The 26,989-nt window shown below is 49.2% G+C and overlaps 1 protein-coding gene across 1 annotated transcript in view; it reads right to left on the bottom strand.

Moving 5' to 3' along the window:
* LOC148481847 (maltase-glucoamylase-like) overlaps window positions 1-26,989 on the bottom strand; it is a 212,421-nt gene that overhangs the window by 139,978 nt on the left and 45,454 nt on the right. The window contains exon 11 of the mRNA XM_088452934.1: window positions 9,913-10,029. Coding sequence (XP_088309060.1) covers window positions 9,913-10,029 — 117 coding nt within the window. The remainder of the gene's footprint in view (window positions 1-9,912; window positions 10,030-26,989) is intronic.

The following is a 26,989-nucleotide window of genomic DNA, read 5'->3' as shown; positions in this document are numbered from 1 at the left end:
AGATAGATAGATAGATAGATAGATAGATAGATAGATAGATAGATAGATAGATAGATAGATAGATAATGTTAGATTACATAGATAGATAGATAGATAGATAGATAGATAAATATATATGTGATAGATAGATAGATAGATAGATAGATAGAAAGATAATTAGATAAATAGATAGTTATGAGATAGATTGATATGAGATAGATAGATAGATAGATAGATAGATAGATATGAGATAGATAGATAGATAGATAGATAGATAGATAGATAGATAGAGTACCATACATTCAGATTATGAAAATAATAAACATCAAAAATGAATTCAGAACACATTTTGACTACACTCATGGATCATAAACTGGGTTGCTCAAATGTGGCCAAGAACCCAAAGTAGCCTAAATTCAGCTGCTGTGGTGAGGACTACACTACATCCTAAGCTAAGAGTAAAACAGAAGACACAATCAACCATTACAAAACAAAATCTAGTAAGTGTATGTGCATATTCTGTGTCACACTTGTCTGTCTGCCCCTCCCCTTAGAATGTAAGCTCTCACGAGCAGGGACCTCTTCCCTTATATGCTTCTCCTTACACTTTCTTCTACTCCGTACTCCCCACAAGGGCACCTAACACGTGACTGCCAACTCCCTGCTGCTTATTGTGAGTGTTTTAATTGCTATTGCAGCAATGTATATAAACCATGTCCGTGTCCTGCACTGTAATGTAATGTAAGTTACTTGTTTCTTGTTCACTTATTAGTTTATAACTTTATATACTGTGTAAGGTGCTGTGGAACACTTGTGGCGCCATATAAATAAAGGGTGATAATAATAATATTTAGAAAGATTTTGTGTTAATATGATGGCCAGGAGCCTTCCCTTCAGTCTGCATTATTAGGTTCCACTACGTAGGTAAGTTTCACAACAATATTGTTCCCAGATGAATTTGAAAGTACTCAATTAAAATAGCTGCAATGTTTCACACAATGGGCTCTTTAAAGACCACAGAAAAGGGACCAGCTCTATATTCATCCATTAAACATAAAGGACTCTTCCTTCTCTCAAAATATAGGGGGAGATTTATCAAAGCTTGGAGAGAGATAAATACCAATCAGCGTCTGTCAGTTTTCGGGCTGAGTTTGAAAAATGTTGGTTAGGTGCCGATTGGTTGGCACTTTCTCTCTCTTCACAATATCTCTCTCAAGACTTTGACACATTTCCCCCTAAATCTCTTATTTTGCATTTTGGTGCAAGCTGATTACTGCAGCCAACCCCCCTTCCCATGACCCTGCCCATGTCTCCTTACTGCAGCCAACCCCCATTCCCATGACCCTGCCCATGTCTCCTTACTGCAGCCAACCCCCTTTCCCATGACCCTGCCCATGTCTCCTTACTGCAGCCAACCACCTTCTCATGACTCTCCCCATGTCTCCTTACTGCAGCCAATCCCCCTTCCCATGACTCTGCCCATGTCTCCTTACTGCAGCCAACCCCCATTCCCATGACCCTGCCCATGTCTCCTTACTGCAGCCAACCCCCTTTCCCATGACCCTGCCCATGTCTCCTTACTGCAGCCAACCCCCATTCCCATGACCCTGCCCATGTCTCCTTACTGCAGCCAACCCCCTTTCCCATAACTCTGCCCATGTCTCCTTACTGCAGCCAACCCCCTTCTCATGACTCTGCCCATGTCTCCTTACTGCAGCCAACCCCACTTCCCATGACTCTGCCCATGTCTCCTTACTGCAGCCAACCCCCTTCTCATGACTCTGCCCATGTCTCCTTACTGCAGCCAACCCCACTTCCCATGACTCTGTTCATGTCTCCTTACTGCAGCCAACCCCCTTCTCATGACTCTGCCCATGTCTCCTTACTGCAGCCAACCCTCCTTCCCATGACTCTTCCCATATCTCCTTACTACAGCCAACCGCCTTTCCCATGACTCTGCCCATGTCTCCTTACTGCAGCCAACCTCCCTTACCATGACTCTGCCCATGTCTCCTTAATGCAGCCAACCCCCCTTCCCATGACTCTGCCCATGTCTCCTTACTGCAGCCAATCTCCCTTCCCATGACTCTGCCCATGTCTTCTTACTGCAGCCAACCCCACTTCCTATGACTCTGCCCATGTCTCCTTACTGCAGCCAGCCCCACTTCCCATGACTCTGCCCATGTCTCCTTACTGCAGCCAACACCCCTTCCCATGACTCTGCCCATGTCTCCTTACTGCAGCCAACCCCCCTTCCCATGACTCTGCCCATGTCTCCTTACTGCAGCCAGTCCCCCTTCCCATGACTCTTCCCATGTCTCCTTACTGCAGCCTACCCCCCTTCCCAAGACTCTGCCCATGTCTCCTTAATGCAGCCAACACCCCTTCTCATGACTCTGCCCATGTCTCCTTACTGCAGCCAATCCCCCTTCCCATGACTCTGCCCATGTCTCCTTATTGCAGCCAACCCCCCTTCCCATAACTCTGCCCATGTCTCCTTACTGCAGCCAACCCCCTTCTCATGACTCTGCCCATGTCTCCTTACTGCAGCCAACCCCACTTCCCATGACTCTGCCCATGTCTCCTTACTGCAGCAAACCCCCTTCTCATGACTCTGCCCATGTCTCCTTACTGCAGCCAACCCCCCTTCCCATGACTCTGCCCATGTCTCCTTACTGCAGCCAACCCCCTTCTCATGACTCTGCCCATGTCTCCTTACTGCAGCCAACCTCCCTTCCCATGAATCTGCTCATGTCTCCTTACTGCAGCCAACCTCCCTTCCCATGACTCTGCCCATGTCTCCTTACTGCAGCCAACACCCCTTCCCATGACTCTGTCCATGTCTCCTTACTGCAGCCAACCCCCCTTCCAATGACTCTGCCCATGTCTCCTTACTGCAGCCAACCACCTTCTCATGACTCTGCCCATGTCTCCTTACTGCAGCCAACCCCCCTTCCCATGACTCTGCCCATGTCTCCTTACTGCAGCCAACCCCCTTCTCATGACTCTGCCCATGTCTCCTTACTGCAGCCAACCTCCCTTCCCATGAATCTGCTCATGTCTCCTTACTGCAACCAACCTCCCTTCCCATGACTCTGCCCATGTCTCCTTACTGCAGCCAACACCCCTTCCCATGACTCTGTCCATGTCTCCTTACTGCAGCCAACCCCCCTTCCAATGACTCTGCCCATGTCTCCTTACTGCAGCCAACCACCTTCTCATGACTCTGCCCATGTCTCCTTACTGCAGCCAACCACCTTCTCATGACTCTCCCCATGTCTCCTTACTGCAGCCAATCCCCCTTCCCATGACTCTGCCCATGTCTCCTTATTGCAGCCAACCTCCCTTCCCATGACTCTGCCCATGTCTCCTTACTGCAGCCAACCTCCCTTCCCATGACTCTGCCCATGTCTCCTTACTGCAGCTAACCCCCCTTCCCATGACTCTGCTCATATCTCAGCAGCTCCTGCCATCATAGGACCGTATTCAATTTGGAGCGAAAAGTCAGTTTTGACTAAACTTTTTCACCGATTACATAATTTTCGCCGATTTCATTTATTCTCGTATTCAATTTCCCCGACTTTTTGCCGTTGCGAAAATGTTTGCACATTGTAACCAGCGGAAAAGTATCGGCAATGGATGCCCGGGGGAAAAAAGTGCCGAATCGGAGTTTTGGGGTGCAAAATTGTGGCAACCCGCCTAAACCCTTTGTACACCCCCCTTGCCGCTAATTGCGTGAAATAATGCAAAAAAAACACTAAAGACACCCCAAAAAAAGCACTTTGAAAAAATGGGCAAAAAAATAAAAGTGGGGGTACAAAATCAAAAAGTAGCGAAATAGCTTTTGGAGGTGTCTGGAAGTAAGGGGGAGGAGTATTTTTGATTGCAGGTGTTTGCTGAAGGTGCGTTTTTTGGTGCTTTTTAATGCTGTACTTTAGCAACTTTAAAATATGCTTGCACCTATTTTCCTGTACCCCAAATTTGATGGGAATACTTATTTTGCCCGAAAAAAGTTGCTAAAATCTAAACTTCATCACTTGCTCAATGACGTAAAATAGCACCTATTGAGAACAATTAAAAAACCCAAATACATTTAGCAGGGCTATTCGGGGGTACCCATAGTGACCCCCAGGCCCGTAGCTAGGGTAGTGCGGCCGGTGACATGGCACACTGCACCACAGGTCAGGGGGCACTGTTTGGGCGTGTCAAATTTCTGTTTATTATCATTCTCACTTGTAGCTTCCTCTTATTTCATCCCCAGCATCTCCTGGCCTCCCCTATCTCTTCCCTGGCCCTTCCCCATGAGGCCATGGTCCTCTCTAAGGTGCACTATATTATGTCCCTATTTATCCCCAGCACCTCCTGGCCTCCCCTCTCTCTTCCCTGGCCCTTCCCCATGAGGACATGGCCCTCCCTCAGGTGCACTATATTATGTCCCTATTTATCCCCGGCATCTCCTGGCCTCCTCTATCTCTTCCCTGGCCCTTCCCCATGAGGACATGGCCCTCTCTCAGGTGCACTACATTATGTCCCTATTTATCCCCAGCACCTCCTGGCCTCCCCTCTCTCTTCCCTGGCCCTTCCCCATGAGGCCATGGTCCTCTCTAAGGTGCACTATATTATGTCCCTATTTATCCCCAGCACCTCCTGGCCTCCCCTCTCTCTTCCCTGGCCCTTCCCCATGAGGACATGGCCCTCCCTCAGGTGCACTATATTATGTCCCTATTTATCCCCGGCATCTCCTGGCCTCCTCTATCTCTTCCCTGGCCCTTCCCCATGAGGACATGGCCCTCTCTCAGGTGCACTATATTATGTCCCTATTTATCCCCGGCATCTCCTGGCCTCCCCTGTCTCTTCCCTGGCCCTTCCCCATGAGGACATGGCCCTCCCTCAGGTGCACTATATTATGTCCCTATTTATCCCCGGCATCTCCTGGCCTCCCCTCTCTCTTCCCTGGCCCTTCCCCATGAGGACATGGCCCTCCCTCAGGTGCACTATATTATGTCCCTATTTATCCCCGGCATCTCCTGGCCTCCTCTATCTCTTCCCTGGCCCTTCCCCATGAGGACATGGCCCTCTCTCAGGTGCACTACATTATGTCCCTATTTATCCCCAGCACCTCCTGGCCTCCCCTATCTCTTCCCTGGCCCTTCCCCATGAGGCCATGGTCCTCTCTAAGGTGCACTATATTATGTCCCTATTTATCCCCAGCACCTCCTGGCCTCCCCTCTCTCTTCCCTGGCCCTTCCCCATGAGGACATGGCCCTCCCTCAGGTGCACTATATTATGTCCCTATTTATCCCCGGCATCTCCTGGCCTCCTCTATCTCTTCCCTGGCCCTTCCCCATGAGGACATGGCCCTCTCTCAGGTGCACTACATTATGTCCCTATTTATCCCCGGCATCTCCTGGCCTCCCCTGTCTCTTCCCTGGCCCTTCCCCATGAGGCCATGGCCCTCCCTCAGGTGCACTATATTATGTCCCTATTTATCCCCGGCATCTCCTGGCCTCCCCTGTCTCTTCCCTGGCCCTTCCCCATGAGGCCATGGCCCTCTCTCAGGTGCACTATATTATGTCCCTATTTATCCCCGGCATCTCCTGGCCTCCTCTATCTCTTCCCTGGCCCTTCCCCATGAGGCCATGGCCCTCTCTCAGGTGCACTATATTATGTCCCTATTTATCCCCAGCATCTTCTGGCCTCCCCTGTCTCTTCCCTGGCCCTTCCCCATGAGGCCATGGCCCTCCCTCAGGTGCACTATATTATGTCCCTATTTATCCCCAGCATCTCCTGGCCTCCCCTGTCTCTTCCCTGGCCCTTCCCCATGAAGCCATGGCCCTCTATCAGGTGCACTATATTATGTCCCTATTTATCCCCAGCATCTCCTGGCCTCCCCTATCTCTTCCCTGGCCCTTCCCCATGAGGCCATGGTCCTCTCTAAGGTGCACTATATTATGTCCCTATTTATCCCCAGCACCTCCTGGCCTCCCCTCTCTCTTCCCTGGCCCTTCCCCATGAGGACATGGCCCTCCCTCAGGTGCACTATATTATGTCCCTATTTATCCCCGGCATCTCCTGGCCTCCTCTATCTCTTCCCTGGCCCTTCCCCATGAGGCCATGGTCCTCTCTAAGGTGCACTATATTATGTCCCTATTTATCCCCAGCACCTCCTGGCCTCCCCTCTCTCTTCCCTGGCCCTTCCCCATGAGGACATGGCCCTCCCTCAGGTGCACTATATTATGTCCCTATTTATCCCCGGCATCTCCTGGCCTCCTCTATCTCTTCCCTGGCCCTTCCCCATGAGGACATGGCCCTCTCTCAGGTGCACTACATTATGTCCCTATTTATCCCCGGCATCTCCTGGCCTCCCCTGTCTCTTCCCTGGCCCTTCCCCATGAGGCCATGGCCCTCCCTCAGGTGCACTATATTATGTCCCTATTTATCCCCGGCATCTCCTGGCCTCCCCTGTCTCTTCCCTGGCCCTTCCCCATGAGGCCATGGCCCTCTCTCAGGTGCACTATATTATGTCCCTATTTATCCCCGGCATCTCCTGGCCTCCTCTATCTCTTCCCTGGCCCTTCCCCATGAGGCCATGGCCCTCTCTCAGGTGCACTATATTATGTCCCTATTTATCCCCAGCATCTTCTGGCCTCCCCTGTCTCTTCCCTGGCCCTTCCCCATGAGGCCATGGCCCTCCCTCAGGTGCACTATATTATGTCCCTATTTATCCCTAGCATCTCCTGGCCTCCCCTGTCTCTTCCCTGGCCCTTCCCCATGAAGCCATGGCCCTCTCTCAGGTGCAATATATATTATGTCCCTATTTATCCCCAGCATCTCCTGGCCTCCCCTATCTCTTCCCTGGCCCTTCCCCATGAGGACATGGCCCTCCCTCAGGTGCACTATATTATGTCCCTATTTATCCCCGGCATCTCCTGGCCTCCTCTATCTCTTCCCTGGCCCTTCCCCATGAGGACATGGCCCTCTCTCAGGTGCACTATATTATGTCCCTATTTATCCCCGGCATCTCCTGGCCTCCCCTGTCTCTTCCCTGGCCCTTCCCCATGAGGCCATGGCCCTCCCTCAGGTGCACTATATTATGTCCCTATTTATCCCCGGCATCTCCTGGCCTCCCCTGTCTCTTCCCTGGCCCTTCCCCATGAGGCCATGGCCCTCTCTCAGGTGCACTATATTATGTCCCTATTTATCCCCAGCATCTCCTGGCCTCCTCTATCTCTTCCCTGGCCCTTCCCCATGAGGCCATGGCCCTCTCTCAGGTGCACTATATTATGTCCCTATTTATCCCCGGCATCTTCTGGCCTCCCCTGTCTCTTCCCTGGCCCTTCCCCATGAGGCCATGGCCCTCCCTCAGGTGCACTATATTATGTCCCTATTTATCCTCAGCATCTCCTGGCCTCCCCTGTCTCTTCCCTGGCCCTTCCCCATGAAGCCATGGCCCTCTCTCAGGTGCACTATATTATGTCCCTATTTATCCCCAGCATCTCCTGGCCTCCCCTATCTCTTCCCTGGCCCTTCCCCATGAGGCCATGGCTATCTCTCAGGTGCACTATATTATGTCCCTATTTATCCATAGCATCTCCTGGCCTCCCCTATATCTTCCCTGGCCCTTCCCCCTGAGGCCATGGCCCTCTCTCAGGTGCACTATATTATGTCCCTATTTATCCCCAGCATCTCCTGGCCTCCCCTATCTCTTCCCTGGCCCTTCCCCATGAGGCCATGGCCCTCTCTCAGGTGCACTATATTATGTCCCTATTTATCCCCGGCATCTCCAGGCCTCCCCTGTCTCTTCCCTGGCCCTTCCCCATGTGGCCATGGCCCTCCCTCAGGTGCACTATATTATGTCCCTATTTATCCCCGGCATCTCCTGGCCTCCTCTATCTCTTCCCTGGCCCTTCCCCATGAGGCCATGGCCCTCTCTCAGGTGCACTATATTATGTCCCTATTTATCCCCAGCACCTCCTGGCCTCCCCTCTCTCTTCCCTGGCCCTTCCCCATGAGGACATGGCCCTCTCTCAGCAGCACTATATTATGTCCCTATTTATCCCCGGCATCTCCTGGCCTCCCCTGTCTCTTCCCTGGCCCTTCCCCATGAGGCCATGGCCCTCCCTCAGGTGCACTATATTATGTCCCTATTTATCCCCGGCATCTCCTGGCCTCCTCTATCTCTTCCCTGGCCCTTCCCCATGAGGCCATGGCCCTCTATCAGGTGCACTATATTATGTCCCTATTTATCCCCAGCATCTTCTGGCCTCCCCTGTCTCTTCCCTGGCCCTTCCCCATGAGGCCATGGCCCTCCCTCAGGTGCACTATATTATGTCCCTATTTATCCCCAGCATCTCCTGGCCTCCCCTGTCTCTTCCCTGGCCCTTCCCCATGAAGCCATGGCCCTCTCTCAGGTGCACTATATTATGTCCCTATTTATCCCCAGCATCTCCTGGCCTCCCCTATCTCTTCCCTGGCCCTTCCCCATGAGGCCATGGCCCTCTCTCAGGTGCACTATATTATGTCCCTATTTATCCCCGGCATCTCCTGGCCTCCCGTCTCTTCCCTGGCCCTTCCCCATGTGGCCATGGCCCTCCCTCAGGTGCACTATATTATGTCCCTATTTATCCCCGGCATCTCCTGGCCTCCTCTATCTCTTCCCTGGCCCTTCCCCATGAGGCCATGGCCCTCTCTCAGGTGCACTATATTATGTCCCTATTTATCCCCAACATCTTCTGGCCTCCTCTGTCTCTTCCCTGGCCCTTCCCCATGAGGACATGGCCCTCCCTCAGGTGCACTATATTATGTCCCTATTTATCCCCAGCATCTCCTGGCCTCCCCTGTCTCTTCCCTGGCCCTTCCCCATGAGGCCATGGCCCTCCCTCAGGTGCACTATATTATGTCCCTATTTATCCCCGGCATCTCCTGGCCTCCTCTATCTCTTCCCTGGCCCTTCCCCATGAGGACATGGCCCTCTCTCAGGTGCACTATATTATGTCCCTATTTATCCCCAGCATCTCCTGGCCTCCCCTGTCTCTTCCCTGGCCCTTTCCCATGAGGCCATGGCCCTCTCTCAGGTGCACTATATTATGTCCCTATTTATCCCCAGCATCTCCTGGCCTCCCCTATCTCTTCCCTGGCCCTTCCCCATGAGGCCATTGCCCTCTCTCAGGTGCACTATATTATGTCCCTATTTATCCCCAGCATCTCCTGGCCTCCCCTTTCTCTTCCCTGGCCCTTCCCCATGAGGCCATGGCCCTCTCTCAGGTGCACTATATTATGTCCCTATTTATCCCCAGCATCTCCTGGCCTCCCCTATCTCTTCCCTGGCCCTTCCCCATGAGGCCATTCCCTTTTTTTGGGTGAATTAAGTCCCTTTGAAAATTTAGGGGGGCGCCAATGCTCTTTCTTGCACAGGGCACCAAAAATTCTAGTTACAGCTCTGGTGACCCCCCATGTCATGGCATCTTTAGGGGGGTGTCAGGCTGATTTCCGTTAAATCAGCCTGACACCCCCCTAACTTTTAGCCGATTTCCAATTGGCCGGGTCCCGTTTTCGCACATTTGCAATTGAATACGGGGATACACGGGGACACGCGCAATACTTTTTCGCAGCCAAAACCTCCGATGACGGCGAAAAGTCCGGACTCGGACTTCTCGCTCCAAATTGAATACGGGCCCTAATTCTTTTTCTTGCAAAATAAACAATTTTGTTACATTAACTTGGGCACATCTTAAGGAAATATGAACAAAAGTTAAAAAATAGGTGGATAAAATAAAAAAGTAATAAGATTGTCTTTTGTGCTATAGCTTCACATTTTCCCTACATAATAAATTACCCTTTCTGTTTACATACACAATTACATACAGTGCTGTACAAGGTAACGATTCTAGACACATGGGCGTTAGAAATTATTATAGGAATAAAGTACTATACCACTCCAACAAGGGGGGTCATTCCATCACTCTCATTGACCCAAACACCTAGTTGTTGTCCTCTTTCATATGCGCCATAAGGACCATTTATTAGTGGGGTAATGGCAATAGCTGGATCCTGCAAGGAGACAATAAAGTATTAAATAACATGTAATGTGTAACATCTGGTGGGATAAGCCCTTATAGTATTACATTTTACCCAGGACAGAATGGGATTGAAATCCCAACAGCTGATGCCCGACAGGAGGAGATCCTAACTGGGGCAGGTAAGTACCCTAACCCTCCCTTAGTGGTGCCTAACCCTAACCTCCCCCGGGGGTGCCTAAACCTAACCTCCCCCCGGGGGTGCCTAACCCTAACCCCTAAGTGTGCCGGGGGGTGCCTAACCCTAATCTCTCTCTGGAGGTGCCTAACCCTCCCCCCTTTAGGAGGGGCCTAGCCCTAATCTCCTCCACCAAAACCTAACCCCGCTAGACTCCCTAAACCTAACCCTCCACCCCGTGGCAAAAGCTAAGGGCACCCTGGACTCAACCTTTGTTTGGGGTGGCACCCTTGGCGTCGGTATTTCAACATCTATGTTAAATCCCTTGCAGGGATTCCCCTGTCGGTTTCATAACTACATACCTCCAGGGCACCTGCACAATGTTTTCCAATGTAATCACAGCTCCTTAGTGCTGGAAAAGGCTAGTGGCAGTGATAGCGTGCACCGTGGCATTAGATATAATGGTTTCTAGTGTCACTTCTGCCTACATGCTGGGACTACATGGAGGGTTGGGGGGGTATATATTTATTGTGTATATATTTGAAATTACTATAAGTCATTTTACCAAAAATAAAAAAGGCATTTCACAATAGAAGCATGAAAACAGAGAAATACCTTTGAAAACATAAGCATACTAGCGTCATGTACCATCGCAAACGTAAACACACACATGTACCTTTGTAAATATAACCACACGCATATACTGTATCATTGAACCTTTAGAGGTAAATTTACTGAAATTTATGCTGAAACAAAGGAGACGATTGACAGCTGAATTGCTCAAATTTACAAAGAATCATCTCTTGCTGAATCGAGTTTTTCGAAGGTGTATGTGACTGTTTTTCTCCCCATCTTCCCTGTGTCTGACCGCAGCCAAATACTCCCAAACATGCAGGCTGCACACACATCAGTGAGATACATGCAGGCTGCACACATATTAGTGAGATACATGCAGCCTGCACACATATTAGTGAGATACATGCAGGCTGCACACATATTAGTGAGATACATGCAGGCTGCACACACATCAGTGAGATACATGCAGGCTGCACACATATTAGAGAGATACATGCAGGCTGCACACATATTAGAGAGATACATGCAGGCTGCACACATATTAGTGAGATACATGCAGCCTGCACACATATTAGTGAGATACATGCAGGCTGCACACATATTAGTGAGATACATGCAGGCTGCACACACATCAGTGAAATACATGCAGGCTGCACACACATCAGTGAGATACATGCAGGCTGCACACATATTAGTGAGATACATGCAGGCTGCACACATATTAGTGAGATACATGCAGGCTGCACACATATTAGTGAGATACATGCAGCCTGCACACACATATCAGTGAGATACATGCAGGCTGCACACACATCAGTGAGATACATGCAGGCTGCACACACATCAGTGAGATACATGCAGGCTGCACACACATCAGTGAGATACATGCAGGCTGCACACACATCAGTGAGATACATGCAGGCTGCACACATATCAGTGAGATACATGCAGGCTGCACACATATCAGTGAGATACATGCAGCCTGCGCACATATCAGTGAGATACATGCAGGCTGCACACACACATCAGTGAGATACATGTAGCCTGCACACACATCAGTGAGATACATGCAGGCTGCACACACATCAGTGAGATACATGCAGGCTGCACACATATTAGTGAGATACATGCAGGCTGCACACACATCAGTGAGATACATGCAGGCTGCACACATATTAGTGAGATACATGCCGGCTGCACAGATATTAGTGAGATACATGCAGGCTGCACACATATCAGTGAGATACATGCAGGCTGCACACACATCAGTGAGATACATGCAGGCTGCACACACATATCAGTGAGATACATGCAGGCTGCACACACATATCAGTGAGATACATGCAGCACACACATATCAGTGAGATACATGCAGGCTGCACACATATCAGTGAGATACATGCAGGCTGCACACACATATCTGTGAGATACATGCAGGCTGCACACACATATCTGTGAGATACATGCAGGCTGCACACACACATCAGTGAGATACATGCAGACTGCACACATATTTGTGAGATACATGCAGGCTGCACACACACATCAGTGAGATACATGCAGGCTGCACACACATATCAGTGAGATACATGCAGGCTGCACACACATCAGTGAGATACATGCAGGCTGCACACACATCAGTGAGATACATGCAGGCTGCGCACACATATTAGTGAGATACATGCAGGCTGCACACACATATTAGTGAGATACATGCAGGCTGCACACATCAGTGAGATACATGCAGGCTGCACACACACATCAGTGAGATACATGCAGCCTGCACACACACATCAGTGAGATACATGCAGGCTGCACACACATATCAGTGAGATACATGCAGGCTGCACACACATCAGTGAGATACATGCAGGCTGCACACACATCAGTGAGATACATGCAGCCTGCACACATATTAGTGAGATACATGCAGGCTGCACACACATCAGTGAGATACATGCAGCCTGCACACACATCAGTGAGATACATGCAGCCTGCACACACAACAGTGAGATACATGCAGCCTGCACACGCATCAGTGAGATACATGCAGGCTGCACACATATTAGTGAGATACATGCAGGCTGCACACATATTAGTGAGATACATGCAGGCTGCACACATATTAGTGAGATACATGCAGCCTGCACACACATCAGTGAGATACATGCAGGCTGCACACACATCAGTGAGATACATGCAGGCTGCACACACATCAGTGAGATACATGCAGGCTGCACACATATCAGTGAGATACATGCAGGCTGCACACATATCAGTGAGATACATGCAGCCTGCACACATATCAGTGAGATACATGCAGGCTACACACACACATCTGTGAGATACATGCAGGCTGCACACATATCAGTGAGATACAATCAGGCTGCACACATATCAGTGAGATACATGCAGGCTGCACACATATCAGTGAAATACATGGAGGCTGCACACACATCAGTGAGATACATGCAGGCTGCACACATATCAGTGAGATACATGCAGGCTGCACACATATCAGTGAGATACATGCAGCCTGCACACATATCAGTGAGATACATACAGGCTGCACACACACATCAGTGAGATACATGCAGGCTGCACACATATCAGTGAGATACATGCAGGCTGCACACACACATCAGTGAGATACATGCAGGCTGCACACATATCAGTGAGATACATGCAGGCTGCACATATATCAGTGAGATACATGCAGCCTGCACACATATCAGTGAGATACATGCAGGCTGCACACACACATCTGTGAGATACATGCAGGCTGCACACACACATCAGTGAGATTCATGTAGCCTGCACACACATCAGTGAGATACATGCAGCCTGCACACACATCAGTGAGATACATGCAGCCTGCACACACATCAGTGAGATACAAGCAGCCTGCACACACATATTAGTGAGATACATGCAGGCTGCACACATCAGTGAGATACATGCAGGCTGCACACACATATTAGTGAGATACATGCAGGCTGCACACACATCAGTGAGATACATGCAGGCTGTACACACATCAGTGAGATACATGCAGGCTGCACACACATATCTGTGAGATACATGCAGGCTGCACACACATCAGTGAGATACATGCAGGCTGCACACACATCAGTGAGATACATGCAGGCTGCACACACATCAGTGAGATGCATGCAGGCTGCACACACATATTACTGAGATACATGCAGGCTTCACACATCAGTGAGATACATGCAGGTTGCACACACACATTAGTGAGATACATGCAGCCTGCACACACACATCAGTGAGATACATGCAGGCTGCACACACATATCAGTGAGATACATGCAGACTGCACACACATCAGTGAGATACATGCAGGCTGCACACACACATCAGTGAGATACATGCAGGCTGCACACACATCAGTGAGATACATGCAGCCTGCACACACATCAGTGAGATACATGCAGCCTGCACACACATATTAGTGAGACACATGCAGGCTGCACACATCAGTGAGATACATGCAGGCTGCACACACATATTAGTGAGATACATGCAGGCTGCACACACTTCAGTGAGATACATGCAGGCTGCACACACATCAGTGAGATACATGCAGGCTGCGCACATATATGTGAGATACATGCAGCCTGCACACACATATCAGTGAGATACATGCAGGCTGCACACATATCTGTGAGATAAATGCAGGCTGCACACATATCAGTGAGATACATGCAGGCTGCACACACATCAGTGAGATACATGCGGGCTGCACACACATATCTGTGAGATACATGCAGGCTGCACACACATCAGTGAGATACATGCAGGCTGCACACACATCAGTGAGATACATGCAGGCTGCACACACATATCTATGAGATACATGCAGGTTGCACACACATCAGTGAGATACATGCAGCCTGCACACATATTAGTGAGATACATGCAGGCTGCACACACATCAGTGAGATACATGCAGGCTGCACACATATTAGTCAGATACATGCAGGCTGCACACACATCAGTGAGATACATGCAGGCTGCACACACATCAGTGAGATACATGCAGGCTGCACACACATCAGTGAGATACATGCAGGCTGCACACACATCAGTGAGATACATGCAGGCTGCACACACACATCAGTGAGATACATGCAGCCTGCACACACACATCAGTGAGATACATGCAGGCTGCACACACATATCAGTGAGATACATGCAGGCTGCACACACATCAGTGAGATACATGCAGGCTGCACACACATCAGTGAGATAAATGCAGGCTGCACACACATATTAGTGAGATACATGCAGGCTGCACACATCAGTGAGATACATGCAGGCTGCACACACACATCAGTGAGATACATGCAGCCTGCACACACACATCAGTGAGATACATGCAGGCTGCAAACACATATTAGTAAGATACTTGCAGGCTGCACACACATCAGTGAGATACATGCAGGCTGCACACACACATCAGTGAGATACATGCAGGCTGCACACACATCAGTGAGATACATGCAGGCTGCACACACATCAGTGAGATACATGCAGCCTGCACACACATCAGTGAGATACATGCAGCCTGCACACACATATTAGTGAGATACATGCAGGCTGCACACATTAGTGAGATACATGCAGGCTGCACACACATATTAGTGAGATACATGCAGGCTGCACACACATCAGTGAGATACATGAAGGCTGCACACACATATCTATGAGATACATGCAGGCTGCACACACATATCTGTGAGATACATGCAGGCTGCACACACATCAGTGAGATACATGCAGGCTGCACACACATCAGTGAGATACATGCAGGCTGCACACACATCACTGATATACATGCAGGCTGCACACACATCAGTGAGATACATGCAGGCTGCACACACATATCAGTGAGACACATGCAGGCTGCACACACATCAGTGAGATACATGCAGGCTGCACACACACATCAGTGAGATACATGCAGGCTGCACACACATCAGTGAGATACATGCAGGCTGCACACACATATTAGTGAGATACATGCAGGCTGCACACATCAGTGAGATACATGCAGGCTGCACACACATATTAGTGAGATACATGCAGGCTGCACACACACATCAGTGAGATACATGCAGGCTGCACACACATATCTGTGAGATACATGCAGGCTGCATACACACATCAGTGAGATACATGCAGGCTGCACACACACATCAGTGAGATACATGCAGGCTGCACACACATCAGTGAGATACATGCAGGCTGCACACACATCAGTGAGATACATGCAGGCTGCACACACATCAGTGAGATACATGCAGCCTGCACACACATCAGTGAGATACATGCAGCCTGCAGACACATATTAGTGAGATACATGCAGGCTGCACACATCAGTGAGATACATGCAGGCTGCACACACACATCAGTGAGATACATGCAGGCTGCACACATATCAGTGAGATACATGCAAGCTGCACACATATCTGTGAGATAAATGCAGGCTGCACACATATCAGTGAGATACATGCAGGCTGCACACACATCAGTGAGATACATGCGGGCTGCACACACATATCTGTGAGATACATGCAGGCTGCACACACATCAGTGAGATACATGCAGGCTGCACACACATCAGTGAGATACATGCAGGCTGCACACACATATCTGTGAGATACATGCAGGTTGCACACACATCAGTGAGATACATGCAGCCTGCACACATATTAGTGAGATACATGCAGGCTGCACACACATCAGTGAGATACATGCAGGCTGCACACATATTAGTCAGATACATGCAGGCTGCACACACATCAGTGAGATACATGCAGGCTGCACACACATCAGTGAGATACATGCAGGCTGCACACACATCAGTGAGATACATGCAGGCTGCACACACATCAGTGAGATACATGCAGGCTGCACACACACATCAGTGAGATACATGCAGCCTGCACACACACATCAGTGAGATACATGCAGGCTGCACACACATACCAGTGAGATACATGCAGGCTGCACACACATCAGTGAGATACATGCAGGCTGCACACACATCAGTGAGATAAATGCAGGCTGCACACACATATTAGTGAGATACATGCAGGCTGCACACATCAGTGAGATACATGCAGGCTGCACACACACATCAGTGAGATACATGCAGCCTGCACACACACATCAGTGAGATACATGCAGGCTGCAAACACATATTAGTAAGATACTTGCAGGCTGCACACACATCAGTGAGATACATGCAGGCTGCACACACACATCAGTGAGATACATGCAGGCTGCACACACATCAGTGAGATACATGCAGGCTGCACACACATCAGTGAGATACATGCAGCCTGCACACACATCAGTGAGATACATGCAGCCTGCACACACATATTAGTGAGATACATGCAGGCTGCACACATTAGTGAGATACATGCAGGCTGCACACACATATTAGTGAGATACATGCAGGCTGCACACACATCAGTGAGATACATGAAGGCTGCACACACATATCTATGAGATACATGCAGGCTGCACACACATATCTGTGAGATACATGCAGGCTGCACACACATCAGTGAGATACATGCAGGCTGCACACACATCAGTGAGATACATGCAGGCTGCACACACATCACTGATATACATGCAGGCTGCACACACATCAGTGAGATACATGCAGGCTGCACACACATATCAGTGAGACACATGCAGGCTGCACACACATCAGTGAGATACATGCAGGCTGCACACACACATCAGTGAGATACATGCAGGCTGCACACACATCAGTGAGATACATGCAGGCTGCACACACATATTAGTGAGATACATGCAGGCTGCACACATCAGTGAGATACATGCAGGCTGCACACACATATTAGTGAGATACATGCAGGCTGCACACACACATCAGTGAGATACATGCAGGCTGCACACACATATCTGTGAGATACATGCAGGCTGCATACACACATCAGTGAGATACATGCAGGCTGCACACACACATCAGTGAGATACATGCAGGCTGCACACACATCAGTGAGATACATGCAGGCTGCACACACATCAGTGAGATACATGCAGGCTGCACACACATCAGTGAGATACATGCAGCCTGCACACACATCAGTGAGATACATGCAGCCTGCAGACACATATTAGTGAGATACATGCAGGCTGCACACATCAGTGAGATACATGCAGGCTGCACACACACATCAGTGAGATACATGCAGGCTGCACACATATCAGTGAGATACATGCAGGCTGCACACACACACATCAGTGAGATACATGCAGGCTGCACACATATCAGTGAGATACATGCAGGCTGCACATATATCAGTGAGATACATGCAGCCTGCACACATATCAATGAGATACATGCAGGCTGCACACACACATCTGTGAGATACATGCAGGCTGCACACACACATCAGTGAGATACATGTAGCCTGCACACACATCAGTGAGATACATGCAGGCTGTACACATATTAGTGAGATACATTCAGGCTGCACACATATTAGTGAGATACATGCAGGCTGCACACATATTAGTGAGATACATGCAGGCTGCACACACATCAGTGAGATACATGCAGGCTGCACACACATCAGAGAGATACATGCAGGCTGCACATACACATCAGTGAGATACATGCAGCCTGCACACACACATCAGTGAGATACATGCAGGTTGCACACACATATCAGTGAGATACATGCAGGCTGCACACACACATCAGTGAGATACATGCAGGCTGCACACACATCAGTGAGATACATGCAGGCTGCACACACATATCTGTGAGATACATGCAGGCTGCACACACATCAGTGAGATACATGCAGGCTGCACACACATCAGTGAGATACATGCAGCCTGCACACACATCAGTGAGATACATGCAGCCTGCCCACACATTAGAGAGATACATGCAGCCTGCCCACACATATTAGTGAGATACATGCAGGCTGCACTCATCAGTGAGATACATGCAGGCTGCACACACATATTAGTGAGATACATGCAGGCTGCACACACATCAGTGAGATACATGCAGGCTGCACACACATCAGTGAGATACATGCAGGCTGCACACACATATCTGTGAGATACATGCAGGCTGCACACACATCAGTGAGATACATGCAGGCTGCACACACATCAGTGAGATACATGCAGGCTGCACACACATCAGTGAGATACATGCAGGCTGCACACACATCAGTGAGATACATGCAGGCTGCACACACATCAGTGAGATACATGCAGGCTGCACACATATCTGTGAGATACACGCAGCCTGCACACACATATCAGTGAGATACACGCAGGCTGCACACATATCTGTGAGATACATGCAGGCTGCACACACATCAGTGAGATACATGCAGGCTGCACACACATCAGTGATATACATGCAGGCTGCACACACATATCTGTGAGATACATGCAGGCTGCACACACATCAGTGAGATACATGCAGGCTGCACACACATATCTGTGAGATACATGCAGGCTGCACACACATCAGTGAGATACATGCAGCCTGCACACATATTAGTGAGATACATGCAGGCTGCACACACATCAGTGAGATACATGCAGGCTGCACACATATTAGTGAGATACATACAGGCTGCACACATATTAGTGAGATACATGCAGGCTGCACACATATTAGTGAGATACATGCAGGCTGCACACACATCAGAGAGATACATGCAGGCTGCACACACATCAGTGAGATACATGCAGGCTGCACACACACATCAGTGAGATACATGCAGCCTGCACACACACATCAGTGAGATTCATGCAGGCTGCACACACATATTAGTGAGATACATGCAGGCTGCACACACATCAGTGAGATACATGCAGGCTGCACACACATCAGTGAGATACATGCAGGCTGCACACACATATTAGTGAGATACATGCAGGCTGCACACATCAGAGAGATACATGCTGGCTGCACACACACGTCAGTGAGATACATGCAGCCTGCACACACACATCAGTGAGATACATGCAGGCTGCACACACATATCAGTGAGATACATGCAGGCTGCACACACATCAGTGAGATACATGCTGGCTGCACACACACATCAGTGAGATACATGCAGGCTGCACACACATATCAGTGAGATACATGCAGGCTGCACACACATCAGTGAGATACATGCAGCCTGCACACACATCAGTGAGATACATGCAGCCTGCACACACATCAGTGAGATAGAAGCAGCCTGCACACACATATTAGTGAGATACATGCAGGCTGCACACATCAGTGAGATACATGCAGGCTGCACACCCATATTAGTGAGATACATGCAGGCTGCACACACATCAGTGAGATACATGCAGGCTGCACACACATCAGTGAGATACATGCAGGCTGCACACACATATGTGTGAGATACATGCAGGCTGCACACACATCAGTGAGATACATGCAGGCTGCACACACATCAGTGAGATACATGCAGGCTGCACACACATCAGTGAGATACATGCAGGCTGCACACACATCAGTGAGATGCATGCAGGCTGCACACACATATTACTGAGATACATGCAGGCTTCACACATCAGTGAGATACATGCAGGTTGCACACACACATCAGTGAGATACATGCAGCCTGCACACACACATCAGTGAGATACATGCAGGCTGCACACACATATCAGTGAGATACATGCAGACTGCACACACATCAGTGAGATACATGCAGGCTGCACACACACATCAGTGAGATACATGCAGGCTGCACACACATCAGTGAGATACATGCAGCCTGCACACACATCAGTGAGATACATGCAGCCTGCACACACATATTAGTGAGACACATGCAGGCTGCACACATCAGTGAGATACATGCAGGCTGCACACACATATTAGTGAGATACATGCAGGCTGCACACACTTCAGTGAGATACATGCAGGCTGCACACACATCAGTGAGATACATGCAGGCTGCGCACATATATGTGAGATACATGCAGCCTGCACACACATATCAGTGAGATACAAGCAGGCTGCACACATATCTGTGAGATAAATGCAGGCTGCACACATATCAGTGAGATACATGCAGGCTGCACACACATCAGTGAGATACATGCAGGCTGCACACACATATCTGTGAGATACATGCAGGCTGCACACACATCAGTGAGATACATGCTGCCTGCACACACATATTAGTGAGATACATGCAGGCTGCACACACATCAGTGAGATACATGCAGGCTGCACACACATCAGTGAGATACATGCAGGCTGCACACACATATCTGTGAGATACATGCAGGCTGCACACACATCAGTGAGATACATGCAGGCTGCACACATATTAGTGAGATACATGCAGGCTGCACACACATCAGTGAGATACATGCAGGCTGCACACATAGTGAGATACATGCAGGCTGCACACATATCAGTGAGATACATGCAGGCTGCACACATATCAGTGAGATACATGCAGGCTGCACACATATCAGTGAGATACATGCAGGCTGCACACACATCAGTGAGATACATGCAGGCTGCACACACACATCAGTGAGATACATGCAGCCTGCACACACACATCAGTGAGATACATGCAGGCTGCACACACATATCAGTGAGATACATGCAGGCTGCACACACATCAGTGAGATACATGCAGGCTGCACACACATCAGTGAGATACATGCAGGCTGCACACACATATTAGTGAGATACATGCAGGCTGCACACATCAGTGAGATACATGCAGGCTGCACACACACATCAGTGAGATACATGCAGCCTGCACACACACATCAGTGAGATACATGCAGGCTGCACACACATATCAGTGAGATACTTGCAGGCTGCACACACATCAGTGAGATACATGCAGGCTGCACACACATCAGTGAGATACATGCAGCCTGCACACACATCAGTGAGATACATGCAGCCTGCACACACATCAGTGAGATACATGCAGCCTGCACACACATCAGTGAGATACATGCAGCCTGCACACACATATTAGTGAGATACATGCAGGCTGCACACATTAGTGAGATACATGCAGGCTGCACACACATATTAGTGAGATACATGCAGGCTGCACACACATCCGTGAGATACATGCAGGCTGCACACACATATCTGTGAGATATATGCAGGCTGCACACACATATCTGTGAGATACATGCAGGCTGCACACACATCAGTGAGATACATGCAGGCTGCACACACATCAGTGAGATACATGCAGGCTGCACACACATCACTGATATACATGCAGGCTGCACACACATCAGTGAGATACATGCAGGCTGCACACACATATCAGTGAGATACATGCAGGCTGCACACACATCAGTGAGATACATGCAGGCTGCTCACACACATCAGTGAGATACATGCAGGCTGCACACACATCAGTGAGATACATGCAGGCTGCACACACATCAGTGAGATACATGCAGGCTGCACACACATATTAGTGAGATACATGCAGGCTGCACACATCAGTGAGATACATGCAGGCTGCACACACATATTAGTGAGATACATGCAGGCTGCACACACACATCAGTGAGATACATGCAGGCTGCACACACATATCTGTGAGATACATGCAGGCTGCACACACATATCAGTGAGATACATGCAGGCTGCACACACACATCAGTGAGATACATGCAGGCTGCATACACATCAGTGAGATACATGCAGGCTGCACACACATCAGTGAGATACATGCAGGCTGCACACACATCAGTGAGATACATGCAGCCTGCACACACATCAGTGAGATACATGCAGCCTGCAGACACATATTAGTGAGATACATGCAGGCTGCACACATCAGTGAGATACATGCAGGCTGCACACACATATCTGTGAGATACATGCAGGCTGCACACACATATCTGTGAGATACATGCAGGCTGCACACACATCAGTGAGATACATGCAGGCTGCACACACATCAGTGAGATACGTGCAGGCTGCACACACATTAGTGAGATACATGCAGCCTGCACACACATCAGTGAGATACATGCAGGCTGCACACGCATCAGTGAGATACATGCAGCCTGCACACACATCAGTGAGATACATGCAGCCTGCAGACACATATTAGTGAGATACATGCAGGCTGCACACATCAGTGAGATACATGCAGGCTGCACACACATATCTGTGAGATACATGCAGGCTGCACACACATATCTGTGAGATACATGCAAGCTGCACACACATCAGTGAGATACATGCAGGCTGCACACACATCAGTGAGATACATGCTGGCTGCACACACATTAGTGAGATACATGCAGCCTGCACACACATCAGTGAGATACATGCAGGCTGCACACACATTAGTGAGATACATGCAGCCTGCACACACATCAGTGAGATACATGCAGGCTGCACACACATCAGTGAGATACATGCAGGCTGCACACACATCAGTGAGATACATGCAGGCTGCACACACATATCTGTGAGATACATGCAGGCTGCACACACATCAGTGTGATACATGCAGGCTGCACACACATCAGTGAGATACATGCAGCCTGCACACACATCAGTGAGATACATGCAGGCTGCACACACATCAGTGAGATACATGCAGGCTGCACACACATCAGTGAGATACATGCAGCCTGCACACACATCAGTGAGATACATGCAGCCTGCACACACATTAGAGAGATACATGCAGCCTGCCCACACATATTAGTGAGATACATGCAGGCTGCACTCATCAGTGAGATACATGCAGGCTGCACACACATATTAGTGAGATATATGCAGGCTGCACACACATCAGTGAGATACATGCAGGCTGCACACACATCAGTGAGATACATGCAGGCTGCACACACATATCTGTGAGATACATGCAGGCTGCACACACATCAGTGAGATACATGCAGGCTGCACACACATCAGTGAGATACATGCAGGCTGCACACACATCAGTGAGATACATGCAGGCTGCACACACATCAGTGAGATACATGCAGGCTGCACACACATCAGTGAGATACACGCAGGCTGCACACATATCTGTGAGATACACGCAGCCTGCACACACATATCAGTGAGATACACGCAGGCTGCACACATATCTGTGAGATACATGCAGGCTGCACACACATCAGTGAGATACATGCAGGCTGCACACACATCAGTGATATACATGCAGGCTGCACACACATCAGTGAGATACATGCAGGCTGCACACACATATCTGTGTGATACATGCAGGCTGCACACACATCAGTGAGATACATGCAGCCTGCACACATATTAGTGAGATACATGCAGGCTGCACACACATCAGTGAGATACATGCAGGCTGCACACATATTAGTGAGATACATACAGGCTGCACACATATTAGTGAGATACATGCAGGCTGCACACATATTAGTGAGATACATGCAGGCTGCACACACATCAGAGAGATACATGCAGGCTGCACACACATCAGTGAGATACATGCAGGCTGCACACACACATCAGTGAGATACATGCAGCCTGCACACACACATCAGTGAGATTCATGCAGGCTGCACACACATATTAGTGAGATACATGCAGGCTGCACACACATCAGTGAGATACATGCAGGCTGCACACACATCAGTGAGATACATGCAGGCTGCACACACATATTAGTGAGATACATGCAGGCTGCACACATCAGAGAGATACATGCTGGCTGCACACACACGTCAGTGAGATACATGCAGCCTGCACACACACATCAGTGAGATACATGCAGGCTGCACACACATATCAGTGAGATACATGCAGGCTGCACACACATATCAGTGAGATACATGCAGGCTGCACACACATCAGTGAGATACATGCAGCCTGCACACACATCAGTGAGATACATGCAGCCTGCACACACATCAGTGAGATACAAGCAGCCTGCACACACATATTAGTGAGATACATGCAGGCTGCACACATCAGTGAGATACATGCAGGCTGCACACACATATTAGTGAGATACATGCAGGCTGCACACACATCAGTGAGATACATGCAGGCTGCACACACATCAGTGGGATACATGCAGGCTGCACACACATATCTGTGATATACATGCAGGCTGCACACACATCAGTGAGATACATGCAGGCTGCACACACATCAGTGAGATACATGCAGGCTGCACACACATCAGTGAGATACATGCAGGCTGCACACACATCAGTGAGATGCATGCAGGCTGCACACACATATTACTGAGATACATGCAGGCTTCACACATCAGTGAGATACATGCAGGTTGCACACACACATCAGTGAGATACATGCAGCCTGCACACACACATCAGTGAGATACATGCAGGCTGCACACACATATCAGTGAGATACATGCAGACTGCACACACATCAGTGAGATACATGCAGGCTGCACACACACATCAGTGAGATACATGCAGGCTGCACACACATCAGTGAGATACATGCAGCCTGCACACACATCAGTGAGATACATGCAGCCTGCACACACATATTAGTGAGACACATGCAGGCTGCACACATCAGTGAGATACATGCAGGCTGCACACACATATTAGTGAGATACATGCAGGCTGCACACACTTCAGTGAGATACATGCAGGCTGCACACACATCAGTGAGATACATGCAGGCTGCGCACATATATGTGAGATACATGCAGCCTGCACACACATATCAGTGAGATACAAGCAGGCTGCACACATATCTGTGAGATAAATGCAGGCTGCACACATATCAGTGAGATACATGCAGGCTGCACACACATCAGTGAGATACATGCAGGCTGCACACACATATCTGTGAGATACATGCAGGCTGCACACACATCAGTGAGATACATGCAGGCTGCACACACATCAGTGAGATACATGGAGGCTGCACACACATATCTGTGAGATACATGCAGGCTGCACACACATCAGTGAGATACATGCAGGCTGCACACACATTAGTGAGATACATGCAGGCTGCACACACATCAGTGAGATACATGCAGGCTGCACACATAGTGAGATACATGCAGGCTGCACACATATCAGTAAGATACATGCAGGCTGCACACATATCAGTGAGATACATGCAGGCTGCACACATATCAGTGAGATACATGCAGGCTGCACACACATCAGTGAGATACATGCAGGCTGCACACACACATCAGTGAGATACATGCAGCCTGCACACACACATCAGTGAGATACATGCAGGCTGCACACACATATCAGTGAGATACATGCAGGCTGCACACACATCAGTGAGATACATGCAGGCTGCACACACATCAGTGAGATACATGCAGCCTGCACACACATCAGTGAGATACATGCAGCCTGCACACACATCAGTGAGATACATGCAGCCTGCACACACATATTAGTGAGATACATGCAGGCTGCACACATTAGTGAGATACATGCAGGCTGCACACACATATTAGTGAGATACATGCAGGCTGCACACACATCAGTGAGATACATGCAGGCTGCACACACATATCTGTGAGATACATGCAGGCTGCACACACATATCTGTGAGATACATGCAGGCTGCACACACATCAGTGAGATACATGCAGGCTGCACACACATCAGTGAGATACATGCAGGCTGCACACACATCACTGATATACATGCAGGCTGCACACACATCAGTGAGATACATGCAGGCTGCACACACATATCAGTGAGATACATGCAGGCTGCACACACATCAGTGAGATACATGCAGGCTGCTCACACACATCAGTGAGATACATGCAGGCTGCACACACATCAGTGAGATACATGCAGGCTGCACACACATCAGTGAGATACATGCAGGCTGCACACACATATTAGTGAGATACATGCAGGCTGCACACATCAGTGAGATACATGCAGGCTGCACACACATATTAGTGAGATACATGCAGGCTGCACACACACATCAGTGAGATACATGCAGGCTGCACACACATATCTGTGAGATACATGCAGGCTGCACACACATATCAGTGAGATACATGCAGGCTGCACACACACATCAGTGAGATACATGCAGGCTGCATACACATCAGTGAGATACATGCAGGCTGCACACACATCAGTGAGATACATGCAGGCTGCACACACATCAGTGAGATACATGCAGCCTGCACACACATCAGTGAGA

Source organism: Taudactylus pleione, unplaced genomic scaffold, assembly GCF_031769625.1.
Source record: "Taudactylus pleione unplaced genomic scaffold, aTauple2 ptg000559l, whole genome shotgun sequence".
Taxonomy (NCBI): Eukaryota; Metazoa; Chordata; class Amphibia; order Anura; family Myobatrachidae; genus Taudactylus; species Taudactylus pleione.
This window is presented reverse-complemented; position numbering and strand designations above follow the sequence as displayed.